Raw genomic sequence first — 27,418 nt, forward strand, 5'->3', positions numbered from 1 at the left:
CGGATGTTCTACAGGGCCAAAGAGGCTGATGCGTCGAGGTTCTGGGCATAACCGAGGGCAAAACGCGAGCCGGGACTCCTGCGCCGGGCTTATCCAGCCAACCCACGCCTCCAGGCTCAGCTCATCGCCACTCCCTCTCCGCCAAGTGGCTCTTGGCGCTGGAGGCGGGACCGACTTCTTCGGTGGCCCTTGGAGGCTCCGGGCCGCGGGCTCTGGGAGGCTGAGAGGGGAACGAGGGGAGGGGCGCTGGCTGGGCAGGCCAAAGAGGAGGGGTCCTTTAAGAGGCTCGCCCAGCCCCTGGTTTGCTGCGCTGCAAGTGGCTGCGTCTGGGAGCAGCGGCCCTGCACTCCCGCTAGTTCTCGGCTGCAAATCTTCGCCTTTGCACTTGACAGCGATTGTACTTGAGCTCCTAAGGCGCGCTCTGCCTGGAAAGGCACAGGTAGGAGGCGCGGGCTGCCCGGTGCATGCCCGTGGCTCCGGGAGGAGTCTCCCTTCCTCCCTCTCCTTTCTAGGAGCTGCGGGCGGTCCTCGAGGGTTGGTGGTTCCGGTGGCCAGCTGCAAGGAGACGGTGCCGGGGACTGGGGAGCCGGGCCGAGCCCTTTCTCCAGCCGCGGCTGTGCGCGGCTCCGGCGCCATGCTTCTGCTAGGCATCTTAACCCTGGCTCTCGCCGGGCGACCGGCCAGCGGCTTCGAGCCAGAGCGGGAGGTGGTCGTCCCCATCCGACTGGACCCGGACATCAACGGCCGCCACTACCACTGGCAGGGTGCAGAGGACGCCCGGGATCTGGGCCTCATTTTTCAGATCACAGCATTTCAGGAGGACTTTTACCTCCACCTGACACCTGATACCCAGTTCCTGGCCCCTGCTTTCGCCACTGAGCACCTGGGCGACCACCTCCAAGGACTGACCAGGAGCTTCCCAGACCTGCGACGGTGCTTCTACTCTGGGGACGTGAACGGCGACCCGGGCTCTTTCGCCGTGGTGAGCGTGTGCGGGGGGCTACGCGGAGCCTTTGGCTCCCGAGGCTCGGAGTATGTCATTAGTCCGCTGCACAACGCCAGCGCGCCGGCGGCGCAGCGCAACAGCCAGGGCGCGCACCTCCTCCAGCGCCGGGGAGCCCCCGGCGGGTCCCCCGGAGACTCGACCTCCCGCTGCGGGGTGGCCTCAGGCTGGAACCCCGCCATCCTACGGGCCCTGGACCCTTATAAGCTGCGGCGGTCCCACTTAGGGGAGAGTCGTAGCCGGCGCAGGCCCGGGCGCGCAAAGCGCTTCGTGTCGATTCCGCGGTACGTGGAGACCCTGGTGGTGGCGGACGAGTCAATGGTCAAGTTCCATGGCGCGGACTTGGAACATTATCTGCTGACCCTGCTGGCCACGGCGGCGCGGCTCTACCGCCATCCCAGCATCCTCAACCCCATCAATATCGTCGTGGTCAAGGTGCTGCTTCTGGGGGACCGCGACGCCGGGCCCAAGGTCACGGGCAATGCAGCCCTGACCCTGCGCAACTTCTGCGCCTGGCAGAAGAAGCTGAACAAAGTGAGTGACAAGCACCCCGAGTACTGGGACACTGCCATCCTCTTCACAAGGCAGGTGAGTTGGTCAGTCGCCTCTTTGGACCAGGGTAGCCCCATTGTCTTAGGGTAACTGCCCCAAAAGAACTCTCCAAATTCCTTGTGTGTCGCGCGGTGCCCCCGAGTTTAAGTTTCGTTGACCTCTTCCAACGCCTACTCTGGAGCTCCAGAAAGGGCTCGGCTCAGAGGAGCTCCAGCTCACGTGGTTGGGGCGGTTTGAGGATAGCCTGCTCCTTGGGAAGGTGTTGGCCCGGGGCGGCCAATCAGTGTCTCCTAGATCAGGCACCTCGGGGGCCAGAGCCCAGGAAGTTGCCGCCCCGAAGCTGCAGTTTGCCGCCAAGGTCGATAGGAGGCGCTCGGAGGATGGTGTTGGAGAAGGCAGAAAAGGCCCGCCCCTATTGTATTGGGACGTCTAAATCCTGTCAAACACCTCCTCTGAGTCTTCTTTTCACTGGCTGTAGAACTGGAAGGTAATCCAAGCGTCCCAGTACCGCGCCTGGCGACATTTCTTGCCGGTAAAACGTTCAGTTATCCTGTCTCTGCCTTGGAAAACCTTGGATTGGGAAAGAGGAAATCGTTAGGGAAATTTTGTGAGTTGTAGTGAAGGGGAAAACCCTGGTGGTGTAGTGGTTAAGTGCTATGGCTGCTAACCAAAAGGTCAGCAGTTCAACTCCACCAGGCGCTCCTTGGAAACTCTGTGGGGCAGTTCTACTCTGTCCTATAGGGTCGTTATGAGTTGGAATCCACTCGACGGCAACGGGTTTGGTTTGTTTTTTGGGGGTAGTGAGAGACTCAAGTGCCGGGGGCGGGGGGGGGGCAGTCTCTCCTTCATTGCTCTTTCTCCTATGTCCGACTCAACCGGGTCTGTTTTGTATTTCAGGGGCTTCCAGTCCATTCAGAGCAGGCAGGCTAGGTAGGGCACCCATCTGGAGCTGGGACAGTTTCACTTGGAATTTAGAGTTTCACTTGGAGCTGAGTTGGGAAAATCCCTTAGAGCTTTCCCATATTCTTGTTCCCTTTGTGCTGCTGTATGCTACCCAGCAGAGCAGGCAAGTTTGCTCATGCCCACTGTTCACTAAAACTTGACCACAAGGCTGGAGCTTTGGCCCTGGTGCCAGTGTGGAAGTGTGTGGGTTTAGCAAAGACCGCTTGCGAGACTCCGTCTGTGGGGTTGGGAAGCCTGAATACTGGGGTTAGGAAGATGGACACGGACCAGGAAAGCAGCTCTGTTTTTGCAGTGAAATGGTGTGGGCTGTGAAATGCCCAGTCTGGCACTTGTTTGGTGGCCAAAAGGGACTTCCTGGGAAAGCACCACCAGGATCAGCACAGCCAAGACCAGAGATGCTTGTAGGAACCAGGCCTTTACCTAATATTCCATCTCAAATACCCTATGAATCTGTACACATTCAGATTTGTAGATGTTGGAGTGTTTGGGTACTGCGAAGGGTTTGGATTCTTGAAATTTGTCAGATACAGGAGATCGGGAGGGCAGGGCATTCAGACCATCTGCTTCATCTGCTTTCGGGGGCTGTGACTTGAATCTGTGCCATGTTCTTGTTTTCTCATTATTGTAACCACAGCATTCTGGGGATGGCACAGCAGTGTTGGTTACCTCTGAGCTCTAACTCTCCATGATTTCCAAATGGCCGGCCAGAGCTGGACTAGTGCACGCGGGCTGGAGCTGGCGCCTCTACACTAACCCATTTGGCACAGCCAGCGCCTTTCTGGAGCTGAACTTCCTCCATTTCCCAGCCTTCTCCTCCCACCACCTGGTTTCTCTAGGGAGGTCTTTGGCCTCAGTCTGTTTCCTTGCTCTCATTCTTCCAACTGAGGTCTGTAAGAGCAGCCATTGCCCAACCCTGACATGGGGACTGAGTCACGGGGAAACTGCAAAGGAGGTGGCTTCGACTTCTGCGCACAGACCAGCTCTGCAATCAAATTGCTGGCCGAGAACAGGATGTATTAATGGGCAAAGCAGCTGTTGTCCCAACCAATACCTGAGAGAGGCCTGTGGAGGTCATTCATTAGCTCTAAAGTAATAGACCCTAGTCTGTGCTGCCACTGTCTCCGCTGACTCTTTGGAACCAGCCCTAGGAAGAGGACTGCTGCTGGGAATATGGGCCATACAATCTGAAGGACCTGGCGTTTGAAGAAGCAGCAATCAAACAGCGTGAAGGCTTCTGTGTGCTAGACCCCCAGGGGGCTATGCTGTCCATGCATAATGGGTACAAGATGCACGACCACTTGAGTCTGAAGCAGTGATGTACTGCAAGATATGACTTTTAGAAGCTGTCCCATCCTTAGGAGTCGGGAGGGCAAAGCCAGAGAGTGGGGAGGCTGCTGTGTTGGCAGGCTCATCATCAAGGTATGTGCTTTCTGCTCGAGAGTGAACGTCCATCCTCCACCTCCTCACCAGCACAGATGTCAGTGCTCGCTGCCTTCTCAGAGGCTTAGGAACTTCTCATTCCTGAACTCCCCGGGGCAGGTACCGTATTCTGTGAGAAAATGAACGCACAGCTGCTCTTTCTGACCAGGGCAGACTCGCCTGGAGAAGGAGTCAGCTGCCTCCTCCAACGCAGGAAGAGGGACTTCTGTTGTTGGTTGTTATGGTCAGCAGTGCTCTGTTAAATCAGGTGGATGAGCTAGTCTGCTTAACTTTCTTTATTATCATGGTGTAAGCAATGCTTTTTCAAGCTGAATTTTGACTTATATATATGTATCTTTTTATATATCTATATATACACATATGTGTGTGTGTATACGCACACATTGTTGTTGCTGTCAAATCAGTTGCAACTCACCGCGGCCCTGTGTGCAACAGAATGAATCGCTGCCCGCTCCTGCGCCATCCTCACAATTGTTGTTATGCTTGAGCCCATTGTTGCAGCCCCTGTGTTGATCCATCTCATTGAGGGTCTTCCTCTTTTAAACACACACACACACACGCACACACACACACACCCCAACACCTATGTATACATATTTGTTTGGATGAGAATGTTTAGAAATGTACTTAAGTCATCTTTTGTCTGTAAAGGATCTTGAACTGACGGACACCTTTAGAGTCACCTATTTCTTGGTTCCCCCAAAGCCCTGAGAATGGGCTAGTGACTTACGGACTGATCTAGCTTTCGTTGTGGCTTCTACGGGGAGGACTCAATGAGGAAGGGGTCTGGCTTGCTCAGATGGCATTTCTCCTGTGACAGAGATAGGAGCAGCCCCCACCGAGCTCCGGGTGCTGGAGGTGGGTGGAAGGAGAGCTGCATGAGCAGTGTGCCCGGGGTGGGTGGGTGCTCTTCCCTGACTGACTACTGGGGTGCCGTGCATGCAAACCAGTCAGCCGGACTCAGGCAGAAGCTGCTGTCCTCTTGGCAGGCAGAAGGTGGGGTGTGGGTGTTGAAATGCAAACACTGAGAAGACAAGACCCAGGGAGGATACTAGACTGCCCTGAAAGGAGAAGACATTGATCAGACAGCAAGTATTTTGACAACTGGAGGTGCTTGCTTAAAGATTCAGAATACTTTAATGGAGAAACAGTGCACATCTGATTGTGTGAAGCGATTGGCCTCCAGACAGCAGGGTGAGGTCAGCATAGGATTAGAACCAAGATTTGCGGAGAAGTTGAGCCAGAGTCGTTCTGGGTGGATGTTTATTTCTATGGGGAGAAAAGTTTCTGTGGCTTCTTGTTCATCGGGCGGCAGGAGTCAGGTATTTCATGCCAAGACTCAGGAGGACCTCATTTCTCTGTGTCTTCTCTCTCCTTCTATCCAACACCACTGTCATCTGTTGGTAGACTGACTTTCATTCAGTTATGCATAATTCTTTATTAATACTTTTTGAGCATTTATTATTTTCAGGTACTACCCTGGCCGGAAGAAGTCCCTGGGTGGCACACGTGAGAGGAAGGAGTGGAATGAGATTGTTCCCTGGATTGTAGGGTGATTATTCTTCTCCCTTCTTTTCTTCCTTCACCAAATAAGTCAGCCCAGTACGAACATGGGAGGGTGGGGAGAAGGGTGGAGGGAGGAATGTGCCCTGGCATCTGTTTCTATTTTCTGAGAGTCAGGAAGGCAAGTGAGCTTTATCCTTCTCTAGGCTTTGCTCTTCCCTTTCCTGTGAACTTCTCTGTAGTTGTTTGCATTACTCTTTTGAACCCTCAGCCTTACCTTGCCTTGGTTGCATCGAATGATAGAAGGAACACAGGCCTGGAGGTGGGCAGGGCTGAGTTTGAATCCACCTCTTTTACTGTCTAGCAATGGACATTGAATGAGTTAGCTATTTGAACTTCACTTTCTTCATTCTGAAAATAGGGATTATGATGATGACACTGGACTTCTGGGACTGTTGTAAGGATGAGTTTTTTCGTGGTCTAGAATAGGCACCTGATTAGTGGCAACTGTTATTTTCACTGGAAACTCTGATGGTGTAGTGGTTAAGTGCTATAGCTGCTAACTAAAAGGTCGGCAGTTCGAATCCACCAGGCGCTGCTTGGGAACTCTACTGGGCAGTTCTACTCTGTCCTATAGGGTCACTACTAGTCCGAATCGACTCGATGGCAATGGGTATTATTATCACTTAGTGGTTGCTCAATATAAGTTTATTGTTGTTTGCCAAGATTGAAACTTGTAATAGCCTGATTTGAAGTGTCCTGTCCCATTGCCCTGATTTAAAGTGTCCCATTAAAAAAATTTTTTTTTTATTATCTGACTACATATTCCTATTTTTGATTTGGAGACGTGGACTCCAGCATTTGTCAAGCCCAGGGATCTGCACACTCCTTAAGGTACAGCCTCTTTATCTCCCTGTAGCCCCGCGGTATGGAACGTCTTGGTGTCCAGTAGGCATTCACGGAAGGAAGGTGCTGAAATAAAGGAAAGAGCTGCGTCTGTAGCTGTGGCTGCTTGGGTAGTGTGCTCCCTTCCTGGGGATCATTCATCCAACTTCCTAGGCTGTCAGGCTGCAGGGCTAGGAGAGTTAGGTTCTTCTGGCATTGGTCTTGGTCCTTTGTCATTGGGTTTTGCCCTGTAGGTAGGAGGGGCCCCGGAGAGAAGCTCATTAATCCTCCTGGAGTCGTCAGACAAGGTGCACAGCAGGTACAGGGTCAGTGTGTCAGTGCGGGTGTGGGGCAGGGAGCCCAGGTCTTGCTCCACCAGAGCGGTGGTGGTGCAGACACTGTGCTAAGAGTGCTCTCGGCACGTGACGCTGACGCTGCCTTCCCCCCAGCTCTCGCTCAGGCCCACCAGCCTGGCCTGAAGGCTGGGGAAGGGGTGGGGGGTGGTCCTAACCTGTGGAGCTCCAGCTTCTCTAGCCACTTCGTTCCCAGGAAGCTGGCTCTGGGGTGGCTGTTACCCAGGAGCAGTGCGGGGTAGTGGAAAGAGCTTGGCTGTGAGCAGCACTGCCTGGGTTTCCACCCTGCCTCTGCCCCTCCTCTCTGTTTAAAGCAGGGCTCACTGTTTGACCCTGGGGTAGCTGCTTATCTTCTCTGGTCTCGGCTGTAAAATGGGAACTAATAATGTCATCTTCCTCATAGAGGCTGTTGCGAGGATTCGTTAATACAGGCGAAGCTCTTGGAATAGTGTCTGGCACAGAGTGGTGGTTCAATAAATGTTGTTTGTTGTTAGCTGCCATCCAGTTGGCCCTGACTCATGGTGATCCCGTGCACGAAGGAACTAAACGCTGTCGGGCCCTTTGCCATCCCCATGAAAACTGTTACAATCCGTAGGGTTTTCATTGCCTGGTATTTGGGAGTAGTTTTCCAGGCCTTTCTTCCTACTCTGTCTTAGCCTAGAAGTGCTGTTGAAACCTGTTCAGTATCATAGCAGCATGCAAGCCTCCATTGATGGACAAGTGGTAGGTGTACGTGAGGTGCATTGGCCAGGAATCAAACCCAGGTCTTCTGCATGGACAGTGACAATTCTACCACTGAGCCACCGCTGCCCCCTAATAAATGTCCGCTGGTATCATTAGAGTTGGTGTGCACTCTTTCTTGAAGCGTTAATACAAGCTTTGGGTTCCCCGTTCTCATTGAGGTAATTCTTTCTGTTGTGGTTACCTCAGTTTCTTGCTATAATCCCATCTCGTAGATCTTGAGGAATTTATATTCTAGTGAAACTGAATATGCTAAAAGAGGTAACCAGCCCTTTTCTCCCGGGTGTGTTATCTCCTCCTTCTTCGCCATGCAACCTTAGTCACATTTCCCAGGCACCAAATTGCTAGATTTTTTTTTTTTTCCCAGCAAAATCCATGGGGATTACAAACAGAAGTGATCTCGGGCTGGATGAGAAAATGCAGCAGTGCATGGTGGAGTTTCTGATGAGCAACAAGTTAAAAAGATAGCATTACTTGGGGCGCAGGTGGTTTCACCCGTAGTGATGATGTTCTGACTACTGCAGTGTTGGCCTTGGGTTCAGAGAGCCTGGATTCAGCTTCCAATTCTTTGTTTTATAGCTGTGTAATTTCAACTCACTGAGCCTCGGTTTCCTCATCTGCAAAGTGAGAAAGGTTCTAAAGTTCTGCGATGATAACACTTGTAATGCTATCATAAGGCCCGTTGCCGTCAAGCCAATTCCAACTCATGGTGACTCTGTGTGTGCGGAATTGAACTGTGCTCTATAGGGTTTTTTAATGGCTGAGCTTTCAAAAGTAGATAGCCATGGCTTTCTTCCGAGGGGCTTCTGGGTGAACTCAAACCTTCAACCTTTGGGTTTGCGGCTGAGTGCTTAACTGTTCACACCACCCAGGGCTCCTGAATGCTATGCCACAGCCATGAAACTAGCACTGGCTCTCGTGCTAGGACTTTAACGTAACGGGAAGTTGGCTATGTGAGAACACATGTATTTTCTGCTTTTTTTTTCAATTCAATAGAAACTTCTGTGAGCTTGGTTTTTATGGGTTTCTCTTTCTCCATGATGGTGGAAAATACTGAACAGTTCAGTACCTGGCATGGAAAATGAGAGGAGCTGGAAAGGAGGTCTGGGAAGACAGGTGTTTGCAGGGAGGATAGATGGTGGGGAGTTGGCAGTGGTGTGGGGAGGGACATTGCAAGTGTGGATCAGCCACTGCAAGTTGTTGATCCTTACTTATTTTCTTTCTTTCTTTTTTAGCCTGCCTCTGACCCCTAAGTATTTTATAGGAAGGGAAACTTAGGAAAGGATAGTCCAGGAGGATTAGGTTCTTGCCCAGAATGATTCTTGCGTCTTCTGGAAAAGCAGCTGCAGCTACAGAGAGAAATGGCAAATCGTCAGGCAGGTAGGGGCAGAGAAGTGCATCTACCCTCCAGACAGGAGGAACCAGAACAGCTTCTATTTCGGTAGACAAGAGCCTGAGCAGAAGAGGTTAAAGCAATCTGAGTGCATCTGAGTTCATTCCAGACGGGTGGAGGCATTTAGTGCTACAAATGAGGCATTCGAGCTGGGTCTTCTCCAGGCCCTGCAAGACTGTTGGAGGCGCTTAGAGCACTGAGGCCCAGGGATTCTTCACTTGGTCTCTTACGGGGGAAGAGGGGCGGGCAGAACCTCTGACCCAAAGCAGCTGCATCTTCCCACAATGGAAACACTGGTTAGCAGCACGCAGCGTGCACCTACACCCTCACCCTCAGGAAATTTGCCAGCTTGCCCTTGTTCCTTGATCCAGGGAAACTGGGATTTCTGGAGGAAAGAACAGGCTGCTTCTGGCCGAGAAGAGCCTGCAGCTGCATGTCTTTGCTGGCAAGAGTTGCCTGCCTTGGAAGAAGGAGGCTTTGGCTTTAAGGACCTCATAGCCGCGGAGGTGGGCCGAGGGACAGCTGAGGTGCAGTGACAGTCTAGGTCCCAGTCAGCACTCCATCTGGTCCAGGCATCCTGGTGGGGTAGAGTGAGCTCAGGACTCTGAATCTACACATGGGACATGGGAGACTCAGCGGAAGCTGCTTCCCTTCTCTTTGAGCTCATTTTATCAACTACAGACATAGGTCAATAGACAAGATGTTCTTTGGGGTTCTTTCTACTCTGAAGGTACATGGTTCTGTGTGTTCCTTTTATAATCTAGAGGACCAGAAGGAGCGAGCATCCCGGATTGGGAAAGGAGCAGAAGGCTTAAGGGACTGGTTCATCAGGCTTCTGGTTGAGAATTAGCCCTTCCCCAAAGGAGGAAACTGAGGCCCTGAGGAAAAAGTGAATCGCCCAGTCACACATCTACCTAGAGATGGGGCCAATGCCAGAATTTTAGGCTTTCTGATTCTTGTTCCTCTGCCATGTCTGTCTTACACAAAGCTAGTGGTGGGTGTACATGGTGTCCCAGTGGCAATGCAGTGTGCATCCCCAACTCTCCCTGCAGGCTTCGGTCACGAGGATTGCAAAGCCTTTAGCCTCTGTGAGGCTCCTATGCTCTAGTGACTGGGGACATATGGCCCTATTGCCCAGCCCTCCTTCACCAGGCACTGCCTAAACCTTTGTCCCTTGTTTCTCCCCCTCCATTCACAAGCTGGTCTGTGTACCTCACAATTGGTCCTTCACCAATCATTCCATGCACTGTAGTTGTTGGTTTCCAGGGTTCAGAGCTCTGTGGGAGGAGAACTTTCTGGGAGATTGAGCCTTCGGGGTGGGAGAGGTGCTGGGAATAGAAGGGCATTTGAGGTCCCCCTGTGGGGGTCACAGAGTGGAAGAAGTGAGGTGAGCAAGCCCAGGATCACAGGCCACGGATGGGTGCGCGCTTCACCTATAATCAACTCCTGGGTCTTCTGGGATCATCTGATCACCCTGTCCCTTCTACAGCCAGAATAACTGTTTACTCATTAGGAAGTGTGACTATCACCTGATTGTGTGAAGCCAAGTGCGACTGCTCAGGTGGCAAACTTCTAAGTGCTTTGGATTAATTTTTGCTGATTTTCTGTACTCTGACCACTTTTCCTCCTATGCCCCTGCCCCACACCAGCACCGCTGCCCACCTTTCCCCCACATTGGCATGTGTGTGTGTAAACATGTACGCACACTTAGAGCCCTAAGGAGAAACACGACGGAGGGCATCTCTGTATGTGTGTATTTGTGGACACCTTGGCCCCCCAACTCCTTCTGTGTGCTAACTCAGGAGTGCCGTGATGTGGCGGAAAGAGCTCTGAGTATCGGACCCTGCAGAGCCTGAGTCCACGTTTCTTCTCGGCCTCTTCTTGGCTGTGTGACTGCCCTGAGCAATCAGTTCCTTGACTGTGAAAGGTGATAATAACAGTCATGGTTTCAGTGGGGTGTCGCGAGGATGAAATCAGGGGATGCACGTGTAAGCGGTTAATACTTCATGGCTGTGATTACCTGTGATATGAGTCTTAGTCTCCACCTTTGAAAGGTAGTCATAATGATCTATCTGCCTCAGAACACCGTTGTGAGGATTACACGAGGTGGTACATGTGCTAGTTTCTTGTAAACTGTAAATTTCTCTACAATTCAAGGTGGAGGTGCAGTGAGCAGAACACTACCACCACCGATTCAACATATCCTTTCAGGAGGAGGGGAGTGTGGACAAGCATCTGACCCTATTTCCATCTCCTGGGCTCCTTAGGTCTAGACGCATTGCTGGCCTATAGTGCTCGATAAACTCTTTGAGATATCCACCCCAGCAGCTCTCTCCTGCTCTTCCGTAGTCTCTGGAAACTCTTCCTTCCAGGGTTTGCTGCTGGAAGCCCAGGCTTCTGTTGCGAGTTAAGCTTCAGTCCAAACAAAAGGACCTTCTGCGTAGGTGGAGCCCTGGTGGCGCGGTTGTTAACAACTATGGCTGCTAACCAGAAGACTGGCAGTTTGAATCTACCAGCTGCTCCTTGGAAACCTTATGGGGCAGTTCTGCTCTGTCCTTTAGGGTCACTATGGGTTGTAATCGACTCGGCAGCAACAGGTTTTTGGTTTCTGCAAAGGTGACAATTTAGTTTCTTCTTAGCAGCCATGGAGCCCATGGCCCCCTTGAGCTCCTATAGCCATTGGTCTCTGTCCAGATGGGGGCTTGTCCCTATCCCAGTTTGCCTTGTCCCTGCTGAAGGGACAAAGTCTCTGTCTGGCATGGAAGGTTCTGGGCTGGTGATCCTTCAGTTGAGAAACTGAGCTTAATTCTTGGTTGTCCCAAAGGCAGTCACTCCAAAAGGACCTAACCGCCTACAACTACTCCAAATGGGATGTGCCAGCTTTCCACCCACACCAGCTCAGCTGACTGCAATGAGGCTTTTGCCCAGCTATGGGTGTGGCTGTTCTTCTGGTTTGGAAGGCCATTTCTATATAAAGGAAGGGCCCTTGTAGTTTACATTTGTACCTGATAATTTCCTCCCACAGGACTACCCTCGGTAGATTTGGGCAGAATTTTCTCAGTGAGCCACCGAGGTTCATCCCGGGCCTCCTCCCTCTGCCTGGGTTGCTTCTGTGACTATCCCCACATCCCCTAGGAAAAGGGAATGGCTGGAGGGGTCTGCTTGGGGCCTCTGAGGTTAAGTTGGACCCTTCTGTAAGACATGTGGCTGCCCTCAAGTCCCTTCTGCTGTTGTCTCTAATGTCTGGGCTCTGCTCCCCACCCCTGGCAGGACCTGTGTGGCGCCACCACCTGTGACACACTGGGCATGGCGGATGTGGGCACCATGTGTGACCCCAAGAGAAGCTGTTCTGTGATTGAGGATGATGGGCTTCCATCGGCCTTCACCACGGCCCACGAGCTGGGTGAGCTGGAAGGGGGCCACAGACGGAGGGAGGGACTGTCCTCCAGGGTCTTTCTGGGTTTTCGCTGGGTACTCTGGGGGCCAGGGAAATATTGGTGTTTGCTGCCTCATTCTCTGAAGCCTGAGGGGTCCTTTCTTAGCCCAGGATCTGCCTTAGCAATAGCTTTGCTTTCTTTTCTCTGGCTGCTCCAGTCCCGTTGGCCAGGGACATTGTTGGAGCATGTCAGCCATCAGACTGCCTGATTGATTAGGTACTATGGGGAGAACATAGTAAAGAAAAGAGGAGCCCCGTTGCCATCCTCCTCAAGTCCACAGCCTGATAGAAGGGGCAGGACACACAAGGAAATGACTCTGAGACATTTGCCGAGCAGTCAGTTGATAGGTGGAAATGTTCAGCCTGAAGACCCTTGACCTGGGCTTCCTGGCTCCCCCACCTCCTGTCCCACCCTTGCCTCTTCTTCTCAGCCCTGGCTTTGTGCCCACTGAGCCCTCTTGCCTCACCCCACAGGCCACGTGTTCAACATGCCCCATGACAATGTGAAAGTGTGCGAGGAGGCATTTGGGAAGCTCCGAGCCAACCACATGATGTCCCCAACCCTCATCCAAATTGACCGGGCCAACCCCTGGTCAGCCTGCAGTGCTGCCATCATCACTGACTTCCTGGACAGCGGGCACGGTGAGCCAGGGCCACACAGAGGGGAGGGGCAGGCTGGAGGGATCTGCCGCTCTCACTGACGGTGGCTCTCGGTGCCTCTCAGTACCTATTCTGTGCATAATCCCACAAGAGTAGGGCTCTAAAATGGGTCCATTCCGGTTGTACCTTGGTTCATTCTCTCCTACCCTGAGATAATGGTTTAGCCAGGCCTCAGCTTCTAAGCCCCCAGTAATGACTGCCATTGGCTTTCTGTAGGTGACTGCCTCCTGGACCTGCCTAGCAATCCTATCGCCCTGCCAGAGGACCTGCCGGGTGCCAGCTACACCCTGAACCAGCAGTGCGAGCTGGCCTTTGGTGTGGGCTCCAAGCCCTGCCCCTACATGCAGTCCTGCACCAAGCTGTGGTGCACCGGCAAGGCGAAGGGGCAGATGGTGTGCCAGACCCGCCACTTCCCCTGGGCAGATGGCACCAGCTGTGGTGAAGGCAAGTTCTGCCTGAAGGGGGCCTGTGTGGAGAGACACAACATCAGCAAGTACAGGGTGAGTGCTGCACTGTGACTTACTTCCCTGTCTGTAGTCCTAGCCCCTTCCTAACTCTGCGGACTGGAGAGAAAAGGTATGGCAGATCAGAGAACGGACCAGGCCTTAGACGCGTGGGGAGGTGCCCTTGACAGGAGCAGGCCCTCAGCCCTGAGCGCTGTGCCTGTTCCGCTGTAGAGGTGCTCTGGACCTGAAGCTGGGCGCTCAGTTTTGGGAGTTGCTCACTCACTGGCTCCACAGATTCGTCCCTCTTCAGCTGTTTCTGGGTGTGCTCTGTGGGCAGGGAGCTGTGGGCCACACAGATGAGCAGGCATGGTCTTGGCCACCAGAGACGTTTCATTTGAGTGGGGGAGCATCTCATTGGGACCGGAGCTGAAATGAAGCAAAACCCTGATCAGACTTTAATCACTGGTTACATCCTGTTCCAACTGAAACACGGTTGAACAAAAAAATTTTTTTTCTTAGTAAATAGAAACAGCAATCAACCGCAGACATATTCAGGACCCCAGATATTCTCTGTATATAGTAAAGACTTTATAGTTTTCAGGGCTTAGATTTGGGCATAAAGGTTTACGATTTTTCAGGTGTTGAGAAGTCCCCCATTCTCCTCCTTGATCTTGGTGATGGCTACCTCTCCCTGACCCCTGCCTGCAGGTAGAGGAGGACTTGGCCCCGTGTTTTCTGTGGGCAGAGGCAATATTGTAAAAAAACATTTAGTAAGCACTTATCAGTTGCTCTGAGATGGGTGTGGTGCAGAATGATTTAAAATATTTTTCTACGCTTTGGGAATCTATACTTAAGTAAACCTTCAGATGTTATTAGGCACCAATCTATTGTGTTCAGGTTACCGTGTAAGATACCGAGGTGGTTAGACAAAGGCCTAAGTCATAGGCCATGTCTCACAGGGCTCATAGTTTAGTGGAGAAGCTAAAAAGGTATCTACAATACAAGACAGGGAGGAATGAGTTATGACGGAAGTATAAAGCCTGTCACAGGAGGGCGGGGTAGGGTGGGGTGGGGTGGGGTGGGGTGGGGTGGGGTGGGGGGGTGGGAGATTATTCATGATTGTTGTTGTTGCCACTGCTGTCAACTCAATTCCAACTCATGGAGACCCCGTGTGTGTCAGAGTAGAACTGTGCTTCGTAGTGTTTTCAGTGGGGGATTTTTCAGAAGTAGATCGCCAGACCTTTGTTCCAAGGCACCTCTGGGTGTACTCCAACCTCCAACCTTTCCGGTAGCAGCTGAGCTTATTAATCCCTTGCGCCACCCAGGGACTACAATCATGGTCAGAGGAGTCTGAAAAAACTTTGGTGAGGAGGTGGGATTTGAACAGAATCTTAAGGGATGAGTAGGACCTCAATAGGGAGATGGAGAAAAGGGCATTCTAGCGGGAGCAAATGGGGGGAGGGGTGGCTCAGTGGTAGAATTCGCGCCTTCTACGAGGGAGACCCAGGTTTAGTTCTCAGCCAACGCACCTTGTGTGAGGCCACCACCCGTCTGGCTTGTGTGTTGCTGTGATGCTGAACAGGTTTTAGCAGACCTTCCAGGCTAAGATGGGCTAAGAAGAAAGGCCTAATGATCTACTTCTGAAAATCAGCCAGTGAAAATGCTATGGATCACGGGATGGCTCAGGACTGGGCGTGTTTTGTTCATTGTGCATGAGGTCGCCCTGAATTGGGGGCCCGTTCGACAGCAGTTAAAATGACCACAAGCAGGAGCAAAGGCAGGGGTCAGAGATGTTCCTGGGTGGGTCTGAGGTGAGGGCTGGGGGATAAGGGGCTCTGATGGAAACAACTTTGGGAAGGTAGTTTGGGCTGAGATTGCAGCAGCCTTGACTGCCAGGCGATGAGCTTAGGTTGGAAAGTCCTGAGGACAGGTGAGTCAGGTGAGGGGCTACTTCTGGGAAAAGGAGTCTGGAGGCTAGTTAAGGGGCTGTGGATATAGGAAATGTGGTCTGAGAAGAGCCATCTTTCCTCATGCTTTCCAGATTTCCCAGCCGTCATTAGCAAAATCTGCTCTCCTCACCTTTTTCTGAACGTTCCCATCAGCGTCTTGTTTTAACTGAAATCTGGCTTTCCCCAGAGGATTCTGCCCTAGTTCAGCAAGGTCAACCCACGAAGTTTATCTTTAGTCATAATTGCTGTCCCCCAAAAACCTGAGTTTTCAGCATCCCACTGTGATCACCAAGGCCCTCTCTTCCAGGTCACCCCCTCTAGCTATTCTTCAACCCCATTTGGACCCTACACTTTACCCTAGCAACTTTTTATCATGCCTCACTCTTCTCATGTCCTCGCTTCCCTCTTTACTGTGCTGAGATTCCGTCCACTGTTATAACCAGTTCTTTGCATACACTCTTAACTCCCTTCCCCCTTTGCCTCTTTGTCATACTCACTCGGATAAGCCACCGCCCTGGCTGAATCTCAACCTCTCCCCTACTTGATTGTGCCAGCACAGGTGAATATGGCTGGGAAAAACACACAGCCATGCTTACTGGCCTGAGTTGAAGTTCATGACCTGAAACTTGCCTGGGCCCCTAGTGCTGCCCAGCAGTCACATTTTAGTTCCCTAGTCCATTCACTCTCCCGGTCTCCTAAACTATGATTTCACACCTTCACTTCTCTCCTCCCGTTACCAACTCTTTCTTGCTCATTTTCACTTTTGCTGGTGACCTTTCTATTTCACTGAAAATAAAAGAAGCAATTAAGCATTCAGAAGAGAATTTCCATCAGCTCTCACCACTACCTCCACCATCCTACCTGCGTCCTGTACGTGGATGAGCTGCTATTGCCCTTAACTTGGCCATGCTCTGTGCTTTGCTCTAGGATACCATCCCCCCTTGTCTATTCAAAGAAATCACTCTAGCAGGTCTCCCCTCTCTCTCCTGCAATTTTTCTCTTCTCTTCTTTTCAGTTGAAGCATTGCTGTCAGGAAACAAACCTGCTGTAATTTCTTCTGTCTTAAAGAAACATTCTCATGATCCTACTTCCCTTTCATGTATCACAGTCTATTTCTCTGACCGACTGCAAGCAAAACTCCTTGAAAGTTGCATACGTGTGCTCTCTCCAATCCCTCTCTTCCCGTCTTTCTCTTGAATCCATGCCAATCAGGCCTTCACTCCCATTAGCCCTCCAAAATAACTCTTATTAAATCACCAAATGGTTTCTACTTTGCTAAATTCAATGAGTAATTATCATGCCTCATATTGCTTGACCCACTAGCAGCGTTTGACACAGTTGATCACTTTCTTCCCTGGGAACACAGTTTTCACTGCCTCTCAGCTTTCCTCCTCCCTTGTTGGCTACCCCTTCTCAGTCTTCTTAACTGGGTCTTCCTCATAGTCTCATTTTCTAAAAGTTAGCAAGCTCTGGGGCTTAGTCCTTAGTCCTCTTTTCCATCCATGCTCAGTCTCTTCAGTGATTCCTCTAGACCCATGGATGGCTTTAGACCCCCTTTATATGTTGGAGACTCCTACGTTTATATCTCCAGCACAGACCTCTCTTCTGAGCTTCAGTCTTATGTGTCTAACTACATCTTGATATCTCCATTTGGATATCTAATAAGCTTTTAAATATAGCAGCTGTAAAACTGAACTTTTGGTCATCTACCCTAAACCCATGGAAGCATCAGTCAAGAAATCAAAAGACATGTTGCATTGGGCAAATCTGCTGCAAAGGACCCCTTCGAAGTGTTGAAGAGCAAAGATGTCACCCTGAAGACTAAGGTGCGCCTGACCCAAGCCACGGTATTTTCAATCACATCATATGCATGTGAAAGCTGGACAATGAATAAGGAAGACCGAAGAAGAGTTGACGCCTTTGAATTGTGGTGCTGGCAAAGAATATTGACTATACCATGGGCTGCCAAAAGAGCGAACAAATCTGTCTTGGAAGAAGTGTGGCCAAAACGCTCCTTAGAGGCAAGGATGGCAAGACTGCACCTTACAACCTTTGGACATGTTGTCAGGAGGGATGAGTCCCTGGAGAAGGACACCACGCTTGGCAGAGTACAGGGTCAGCGGAAAAGAGGAAAACCCTCAACAAGGTGCATTGACACAGCGGCTGCAACAATGAGCTCAAGCATAACAACGATTTTGAGCATGGCGCAGGACTGGGCAGTGTTTCATTCTGTTGTGCATAGGGTCTCTATGAATCAGACCAAACTTGACGGCACCTAACAACAACAACCCTATATACCTGCTTTTCCTGCAGTATTCCCCCATTTTGGTCAATGGCAACTCCTTTTGCAGTTGCTCAGGTCAAAACCCTTTTCCTCTCACATTTCACATCTGATACATCAGCAATTCCTATTGACTCTATCTTCAAAACATGTCCAGAATCTGTTTCTCACCACCAGCTGCATCTGGTCGGTGCGCTGTCTGTCTGCTGTCACTGCCACCTCTCCTGGATTACTGCAGTCGCCCCCAACCATGGGTCTTCTGATCTTGCTCCTTGCAGACTGTTCCCAACATAGAGCCAAGGCTTACTGTTTTTTAAAAATTTTCGTAAGAATACAGCTAACAAGACATTTGCTGATTCAACGTTTTTCACATGTATCAGGGACACCAAATACATCAGTCATGGTGTGCAACTATTACCACTATCTATTTCCAAGGGCTCCCTTTAAAATGTAAATGAGATCAAATCACTTCTCTACTTAGAATCCTTTTGGGGCTCTACACCTCACTCCACGTGATGGTCCAAACTCCCCAGTGGCCTCCATGGCCTATCTCTGACTCCATCTCCTGCTTCTCTCCTCCTGGAACACTGGAAATCCCAAGCATGGTCCCTCCTCTGGGCTTTGCTCTGGATCCCTCTGCTTGGGACCTCTTCCCTCATATCTGCATGGCTCCCTTCTGCACTTCCTGTAGGCCTTGCTCATATGCCCCCTCAGCCTCAGTACAGTGGGCTCCCTGACCCTGCACTACAGAGCAGCCCATGCTGGGTCTCCCTGCCTTTAACCCCATCCGACATCCTCTGTGCATTGGTTTGTTTCTGATGGTCTATCTTCCCCAACTAGGATGAAATCACTTTGAAGGCAGGGACTTGCTTCAAGTGGTGCCTGGCCTGTAGTAGGAACTCAACAAATGTTTGTTGAATAAATGCATGAATAACCCATGGGAGTAGCACATTGAACACTTTTTGTATGAATGGGTGGGAAGAAGTGACACCAAAGTAAAAAAAAACACATTGTCTCAGGAGTGCCAGGAGCAGTGTTAGATACTGAAGACAACATGGAGAGGAAGGGCCCAGGCCCAGACTTGTTCAGTTTTTGGAAACAAAAGTCATTGCTGACTTTCAGGGGAGCAGCTTCCATGGTATGGTGGGGACAAAACCATTATTGCAAGGGACTGAAGAGTGAGGAGGTGGAAATAGCAAATACTGATGCCTCTATGTCTGTGGGATAGAGTGAAGTAGGGCTCTAATTTGAGGAGAAAGCAGGGTTAAGGAAAAGTGGTTTTCAGAAGATAACACCAGCATATAACACTGAAGCAAAGACGATCTGACATGAGAACAGATAGAATAAACACGCTGAATACATACACAAGTTAAAGTATTTCTGCACCGTGCAGTCAGTTCCTGATTGGCTCCATGTGGCTTATTCACTTTCTGGGGTATGGTGCCAGACTTTTACTCCCAGGCCTGTACAATGAGGCTGCTTCCTCTATTGCCCAACTGATGTGTGTTCAGGGAATGAAATCTCACTTTACCGTCGTCTTAAGAAAAACATAATGAAGACTATAAACTTTCTATCCCCTCTCCACCCTTTAAAAAAAAAAAAAAAAAACAACACTGCATAGTTCACCCTAAAACCAAATAGAGTCTTATGATTGCTTAATAATCTGTTATCTATATCTCCTCTTAACACAAACATTAGAAGCACTTACAGTAAAACTCTCTCGAATTCAGCCCTTGACTGAGGTTCAGATTTCTCTGTTTTGATGAAAAGTCTGAATGATTTACAAATAAACATTTACAAATAAAAACATTCGGATATGTACAGTTACATAAGATCTCTGGGTGACACAGATGGTTGGCACTTGAATACTAAAGGTTGGCCGTTCAAACCCATCTAGCCATAAAGGTTACAGCCAGGAAGACCCTGTGGAGTAGCTCTATGCCGTAACACATGGGTTGCCATGAGTTGAAACTGACTTGATGGCAATGTTTTTTTTCTTCTTTTTTTTAATGGTTATGTAGCTTATTATTGGAAAGGATGGGGGCTGGCCATACCTTAAATTTAGATTCTTGAAAATACACTAACAAATAAATAAGGGTTACTTTGAATTCTTGGTCTGTGGCAACCTGTGGTGCTAGGAATTTTCAGACAAGTTACATCAACTTCGGGCCTGAATATTTTCAGCTCCATTTTTGCAGATAAAGTGCTTGAAACTTAAGAGGTTTAGCTCCTTACTCAGGGCCACCCATCTGGTAAGGGCAGAGACAGTTATAAAACTGACTCCATAGCCCAGTGAGGCCTCTTCTGTCTCCTCTGAACTGCCTCATCTATAACTAGGACAAGCTCGTATTTATTAATCAACAGTGGTTAAGAGCTTGGCTGCCAACCAAAAGATCGGCAGTTTGAATCCACCAACCATTCCTTGGAAACCCTGTGGGGCAGTTCTACTCCGTCCTATAGGGTCACTGTGAGTCAGAATCGACTTGATGGCAGCGGGTACAGGTAGGTTGAAATGCTGTGTGGGCTGTATGCCCACTGATAATTGGCTCATAGTTTTCCCCTTCATGATACAAAGTGAATTTTAGTCCAGTGGATGGGAACTTGGACGTGTGGAGGCTGAAACAGTATGGCTTTTCTATAGGCTAAGGGTGCTGGCATGGAAGCCGGGTCCTCTGCAGGAAGGTAACAGACCCTTTCTCACAGGTGGATGGCTCCTGGGCCAAATGGGAGCCCTACGGGCCCTGTTCGAGGACCTGTGGTGGGGGCGTGCAGCTGGCCCGGCGGCAGTGCAGCAACCCAACCCCTGCCAATGGGGGCAAGTACTGCGAGGGAGTGCGGGTGAAATACAGATCTTGCAACCTGGAGCCGTGTCCCCGCTCAGGTGAGGAGGGCTGGGCAGCAGTGGCCTGGGCACAAGGGAGGCGAGGCTGGGAATCACCTCCCCACCGCTGCTCCCGCCTGGTGTGGCCGCGAAGTGCCCGAAGTCAAGGTTCTAACCCCTAAGGCAAAGCCTGGAAAGGGAGCGTAGCAGATAGTTCTGAGGATCGTTCCTCTTTTTTCTCATCTTTGGCCAAGGTGTTTTCCTCTGGAAAGTTAGACTGGGAGTCTAAACGGTTCAAGGCATGAGGCGCTGGCTATCCTCTTATTTAAGTACTGACAAACCCATCTTCACAAGCAGGAACTCCTAAATCCAGGGACTGTGAACTTGAGTGGCGAAAAACACATCTCTCTTTTTACTAACCTCTTTATCTAAATTTTAGTATTTCCTTGAACTAGACATGCAGGCAACTAACTACAGTAGTAGCAGCAGTACCTGTGACTTTGTCACTGGTGGAAATCACGCCTATTTTTATATTACACTTCAGTTGCTGCAGGTATCTCAACATGCCGTCTGTGTGCCTCACAGCTTCAAAATTACAATAATTATCAGACTCATTACTGATTTTGTTATTTAGTGCATTAAGAAGGAAGCCCATATATCACAAATATGCTTTAAAATGTACTGATAGTTGCATATCAATATGATTACTATTCTTTATAATCTTATGTAAACTGTTTTATGCATTTGGTTACATTATTGTACAAATAGTTTCGCTAGGCTGAGGAAGGGGCCTACAGCCCAGAGGAAGTCTAAGACACCTGTCACAGGGGAGCTGAAGACTAGACTGCAGGAAGGCAGTGCACTGCTCGGGGGCTGCAGTATTACCCGTACGCTGACCCTTTAGAGCCAGCCTGCTTTAGTCCTTGGAGGTGGGGAGGCTGTGGCTTCCGCAAGAAGGATCACAAGTCCGAGGGTGGGATGAGCTGCTTGGAGCCCTGGGGAAGCTGGCACCCCGGGAGGGATACTCTCCCTTGCGTACCCTTGCCGTTCATTTGCCCCTTCCTATAGCTTCTGGTTGTGCTTCCACCTTCCACAGCCTCTGGCAAGAGCTTCCGGGAGGAGCAGTGTGAAGCTTTCAACGGCTACAACCACAGCACCAACAGGCTCACCCCGGCTGTGGCCTGGGTGCCTAAGTACTCAGGCGTATCTCCCCGGGACAAGTGCAAACTCATCTGCAGAGCCAGCGGCACTGGTTACTTCTACGTGCTGGCTCCCAAGGTGAGCCCCTGGGCAGGTGGCAGCGTGGGACCGGGCCCTGGGGAACCTCCAGCTGAGCGCCCCTCTTCCTTCTCCCGTGGCCTGGCATGGCATTGCAGGTGGTGGACGGCACTCTATGCGCTCTTGACTCCACCTCCATCTGCGTCCAAGGCAAGTGCATCAAGGCCGGCTGCGACGGGAACCTGGGTTCCAAGAAGAAGTTTGACAAGTGCGGGGTGTGTGGCGGGGACAACAAGAGCTGCAAGAAGGTGACAGGACTCTTCACCAAGCCCATGTGAGTTCTAGGCCCTGGAGGGGCTGGCAGCTAGCAAGGGGAGGGAGGGTGAATGGGATTCCTCCCAGGCCTTGGGAGCCTGGGTGTAACTGCGATAATGCCAGATCCCAGCCAGTGCCCTGGCTGTGGAGGCCACTCATATCTTTCCAGGGTTTATATGCACTCATTCATTCATTCGTTCTACAAAGATGGATGTAGGGAGTAATGCTCAGAGCGGACACCATTTAACAGGAGATGGAAGATAGGGAGATGGCAGGGAGGACTGGTTAAGAGTGAGACAGATTCTGTCTAGATTTCAAGTGTAAAACAAGCCTGAGTTCAAATCTCAGTTCACATTTTCTAGATGACCTTGGGCAAGTGCTACAATCGGTAGAATTCTAGATTTCTTCACTTGTAAAGTGGGCACAATGCTAATATATTTCATGTAGGGCTGTTGTGAGGATTAAAGAGCTAATCCAAGCAGCATGCTTAGCATTGTACCTGGTACAAATGAATGCTCAATAAGTGTTGATGATACAAGGCTCTGATGTTAACAAACATAACTATAGCTGGAGGCCACCACCCTCTCCCCAGGTCCGAGGCCTTAACCTTGGGGATTGGGTCGAGGAGAGAATGGCAGTAAGCTGTAGAGATATGGCACCATTCTTGGGGAACACACTGGGATCCAGCTGAAGGAACATCTCTGGGGCCTCTCTATTCCCCTCTCAAGCCTGGAGCTCCCCCTAGCTTGAGATTTCTGACCTTGAGTACATTCCCTTGTACTGTCAGGGGGATGCACTCCTTTGAAAGTCCTGACACATTTTCTGGAAGAAGCTGGGGCAGACAGAGGTCCTGAAGTCTCAGTTGGGGGAGAGGTTATGGAGTCCTAGATGCTGATGATTGGAAGGCCTAGATGGCTGTCCTGGAACCTCAGCTCTCACCCCTCATCTCTCACCTCAGCTGAACCCCTAGGTCCTTATCTCAGGAGTTTGGGCACTGCAGGTGGGTGGTGTTCTAGCATGTTCTTTCACAAGAAACATGGGAGTGGGGGTGCGCAAGTGGGGAACTAAAGATAAATACTGCCAGACCCGCTTCATTGATTAAGTAGCAGGTAGCCCATTCTAAGCCTGGAAGGAGTCATAAATCATGTAGTCCAGTTCACTCCCTACACAGGTGAGGACATGGAAGCCCAGAGAAGTGAACTTGCTTAAACTCGCACAGTGAGTCAGTCTGAGCCAGGGCTAGATCCCAGTTCTCAGCTCCAGGGCCACTCCTGGCTTACTCCATCAAGCTTCCTAGCCGTGGATTCAGGCAGCATAGATTTACCACCCCGCAACCCCTAATATTTATTGGTGCTTACTGTGGGCCAGGCCCGATGCTAAATGCTTTACGTGCCTTAGCTTATTTAATCCTCATTATGTGTCAATGTGCTGTGTGCTGTCCTGATCTCCATTTCACAGGTGAGGAAATAGGGGCCAAGAGAAGCTAAGAAACTTATCTGAGATCAACAGCTAAGCAAGTGGTAGGGATCTGTCTGATCCCAAAATTGTTTTCACTTCCACACTAGAATTCCTCAAAAGATGAATTTGCTGAAGAAAACAGAGCACGAGGCCATGTAGGCAGCTCATTTCATCTTAGACTGTCTGATTATATGGAGCACAGCAGCCTCCTGTTGGGGTGCTTTGCAGGCGGTGGTGCAGCCTGCATCAGAGCTGGCAACTCTTTGTACTCTGCCATCTTAGTGAAAGGGGAACTGGTTATGAGTGTAAGGGGGAATGATGTCTCCCTGTCCTGTGTCCAGGTGTCTGTTTAACACATACACCCCACTCCCTTTTCTTACTTGCAGGCACGGCTACAATTTTGTGGTGGCCATCCCTGCAGGTGCCTCAAGCATTGACATCCGCCAGCGTGGCTACAAGGGGCTGATTGGGGATGACAACTACCTGGCCCTGAAGAATGGCCAAGGCAAGTACCTGCTCAACGGGCACTTTGTGGTGTCTGCTGTGGAGCGGGACCTCATAGTGAAAGGCAGCGTGGTCCGGTACAGTGGCTCGGGGACCGCAGTGGAGAGCCTGCAGGCGTCCCGGCCCATCCTGGAGCCGCTGACTGTGGAGGTCTTGTCCGTGGGGAAGATGACGCCGCCCCGGGTCCGCTACTCCTTCTACCTGCCCAAAGAGCCCGGGGAGGAAAAGTCCTCCCACCGCAAGGACCACCGGGACCCCTCTGTGCTGCACAACAGTGTCCTCAGTCTCTCCAACCAAGTGGAGCAGCCGGACAGTGGGCACCCCGCTCACTGGGTGGCGGGCAGCTGGGGCCCTTGCTCCGTGAGCTGTGGTGGGGGCTTGCAGACTCGGGCAGTGGACTGCCGTGGCTCCCTGGGGCAGCTCTCGGGCTCTGTCTGTGACATGGCCCATCGGCCAGTGGAGACACGTGCCTGTGGGGAGCCCTGCCCAGCCTGGGAGATTGGGGCCTGGTCACCTTGCTCCAAGAGCTGTGGCCAGGGATTTAAGAGACGTCTGCTCAAGTGTGTGGGCCAGGCGGGGCGGCTGCTGACCCGGGACCAGTGCAACCTGCGCCGGAAACCCCAGGAACTGGACTTCTGCATCTTGAGGCCATGCTGAACAGGACAGCCCCTTTTTGCCCTTACTCTCCACCCCACTGGTGCTGCCAACATCTGGCCAGCTGGAATGGTGGGCAGTGGGCAGCTGCCAGGGGCCCACCCAGATGCTGCCCACATCCAGGGACAAAGATCATGGCGTAGGGTGCGAGGGTTCCTGCCTCCTCCCTTGCCTGGGCAGGGGGCCGCTGACTTCGGTCTACCTCATGCCTGCTTCTCCGGTGCCCAGTGTGGGGAGGGCTGAGAGCTGATGCACTGGGTGGAGGCATTGAGGGTCAGAGTCAGAGGGGCCTGGAGGATGGGCACCTCCCAGGCAGAACTTCAGGGACCATGGCCCCCTCAAGGGAGGCCACAGGCTGCTGGAAGAGCCATGGCCCAGCAGCTTGGCACCCTCAGGTGGCCTAAGAGGCCCTTAGGCCTTCTCTGAACAAGGCAGGTTTTTATGGTGCTTTCAGCCCACTTCCCTTTTCTGACTGACGTAGGAAAAAACAAAAAACTGGCTGAGGGGGAAGAAGCTGGCTGGATTAGGTATAATTGGTGCCTAGGCCACTACCATTTGGGAAGGAAGGGGTATGTATGCAGAGGGAGTCCTGAGATTTCTCATCTCCCTTCTCCTCTCTGCATCCCTTAGGGAGCTGTCATCCTCTTCTTGTTTTGTCCAGGATGTCATGATGTGTAAGAGAGCTTTCATTTGGGTGCTCTGTTGGCTGTGTAGACAGAGGTAGAAAATTAGTAGGGACCCTGTGATCTTCTGCAAGAGGGATCAGGCCATTAAAATAAGATGCTGGAACTTATAAGGGTGATGGATTCTTTGGATGAATCGGGGAGTCTGAGGAGAAATCCAGAGGGCCTACTATCATTGGGGCTGGGGTGCCAAAGCCAGGTCTTACCCTGGGATGCCTTGAGGTCATCTCACCTTGTGAGAAAGAGGCTTTGATGGCTTCTTCCTCCAGAGAGCACATTTAAGGCTGACACCTTTGGCTCTGTGTCACCTCAGAGAACCTTCAGAGTGGCCACAAGCCTGTACCCAAGAAGAGGGGAGAGGGACGTGCGAGCGCCTAGGAGGGGGAGGTGCTGAATACCCACATGCCTGCAGGCTCTTCTTCACCCAGAGATGTCTGGCTCTGGGCACATCATTCTACAGCCCCAGGCCTTAGCTTCTCCAGTTGGAAAACGGGGTTCACTGTTTGCTACCTCAGGTTATGCTCTCTGGGAACTGGACCTTATCCCTCCCCAGGGGCAGTGGTGACCTGGTGCTTCTGCCAGATCACGTGTCTTGCTTCACGGACTAAGCTGCCCAGCACAGAGAGGGTTGCTTAATGCATGCTTTCCTCCTCCCCATGGTTGGGCCACCTGCTGGAGGCCACTCTAGAGACAGAATCGCTTTCTTCATGTTCCTTGGGGGGCAGGTTTATGGAACTACCAAGAATAAATGGCCTGACCCAGAGGCCCTTGGTAGTCACCAATCAGGAAGTGCTGGAAACCTGTCTGTCTCAGAGACATGTTAAACCAAAAACCCAAACCCTTTGCTGTCGAGTTGATTCCAATTCATAGCAACCCTATAGGACAGAGTAGAACTGCCCCATAGGGTTTCCAGTTAGTGCCTGGTGGATTTGAACTGCCAACCTTTTTGATTAGCATCCATGGCTTTTAACCACTGTGCCACCAGGGTTTCCAAAGACATGTTAGGGGATTAGAAGCCAGGGCATTTCCTAGAGCTCCAAGTGGGGAAAATATTTTGGGGCTAGAGACTATTTGGCCAAGCACAGTATTCCTTGAGGGTGCAGTTTCTCTCGCATGTATGTGGGACATTTTGTTTCCAAGTGTAGGTAGTGAGTTCATTCTTTAGGGAGGAGTGCAGGACCTCAATGGAGAACCACAATGGGGTGAGATCAAAGCAAGTGTCTTTCCTGGAGGAAGGGGTTCAGGCCTTTTATTTGGTTTTCCCTTAGTAATCTGAATCAGCAACCAACCAACCAGCCAACCAACCAAGCAACTAGCCAACCAACTAGCCAAGCAAGTAGGCAAGCCTGTGGAGTCGCCTTAGGTCGAGTCACAGGGTCTGGAGCCCTAGGAGAGAGCTCCCACAGGAGGGTGGATGTGTGAGGTTCTCTTAGGTAGGGCTGCAGTCTCCTCTGAAGTGCAAAGCAAGGAGGAGGTAGGGAGGTGATAGGAGGCCTCCTCCCAACACCGACACCGGTGAACACTGTGGGGCTTGAGGGACAAAAGGACCCAGGCCGCCAATGCAGAAAACGGGGCCCTGGCAGCCGACGACAGCACTGCCCTGTGCTTGGTGTGTTCCCTCTGGGAGAGGAGATGGTGGCATGGGTGCTGTGCAGGATGCGCAGGGAGGGGTGGGTGGGGGGACATGCCTCAGTGGGGCTGACGGCCTCCTAGCAGAGCGGCTTTTACTATCAGTCACTTTACAAGTCATTTCAAGGAGGAACAACCATTCTTGTTCCTGACATAAGCCAGGCCTCAGTGCGCTCTTCTGTCATGGTGATTTTTCCGTTTCAAAAAAGAGGTATGACCAAGACAACTTGAGAGGTTTGTCTTGTCTTCGAACATTTTGCTGATCTAACCGTACTCTCCAGGGCTTAGGAGAGACAAGACTCAAGGGGCAGGTTTTTGGTGGTGGGATAAAAAGTTAGGATGGCATCTCACGTCAGAGAAAGAATGGGACACTCTAGAGGCTCCAGCAACTTCCCCAGTGGGGTGTGGGCCAAGAACTTGGGCTCAGGAATCTGCTTCCTTTGCCTGTCATGTGCACTGACTGGAGGAGTCTGACCCAAACTCTCTTTTTGTGGACCTTGTTATGCTGGAGTGGGGGCTGGGAGGAGCTGC

The 27,418-nt window shown here is 51.2% G+C and overlaps 1 protein-coding gene across 1 annotated transcript; it reads left to right on the plus strand.

Moving 5' to 3' along the window:
- On the plus strand, nt 1–26,916 carry ADAMTS15 (ADAM metallopeptidase with thrombospondin type 1 motif 15). The gene is made up of 8 exons (XM_049857118.1): nt 1–1,591; nt 12,104–12,236; nt 12,744–12,911; nt 13,146–13,429; nt 20,309–20,486; nt 21,523–21,704; nt 21,803–21,978; nt 23,804–26,916. Exons 1-8 carry the CDS (start codon nt 29–31, stop codon nt 24,576–24,578), a joined length of 3,459 nt encoding a protein of 1,152 aa, XP_049713075.1. The 5' UTR covers nt 1–28; the 3' UTR covers nt 24,579–26,916.
- Nucleotides 26,917–27,418: the final 502 nt, after the last annotated feature.

This window comes from Elephas maximus, chromosome 17, assembly GCF_024166365.1.
Source record: "Elephas maximus indicus isolate mEleMax1 chromosome 17, mEleMax1 primary haplotype, whole genome shotgun sequence".
In the NCBI taxonomy this organism is placed as follows: domain Eukaryota; kingdom Metazoa; phylum Chordata; class Mammalia; order Proboscidea; family Elephantidae; genus Elephas; species Elephas maximus.

What these genes read in the sequence shown, in the direction of transcription:
- ADAMTS15 (XM_049857118.1), top strand. Translation starts at nt 29, where the DNA reads ATGCGTCGAGGTTCTGGGCATAACCGAGGGCAAAACGCGAGCCGGGAC. An exon ending in GGAGCCGTGTCCCCGCTCAG is followed by an intron (nt 20,487 to 21,522) that starts GTGAGGAGGGCT and finishes CACCTTCCACAG; the next exon opens with CCTCTGGCAAGAGCTTCCGG. An exon ending in GGACTCTTCACCAAGCCCAT is followed by an intron (nt 21,979 to 23,803) that starts GTGAGTTCTAGG and finishes TCTTACTTGCAG; the next exon opens with GCACGGCTACAATTTTGTGG.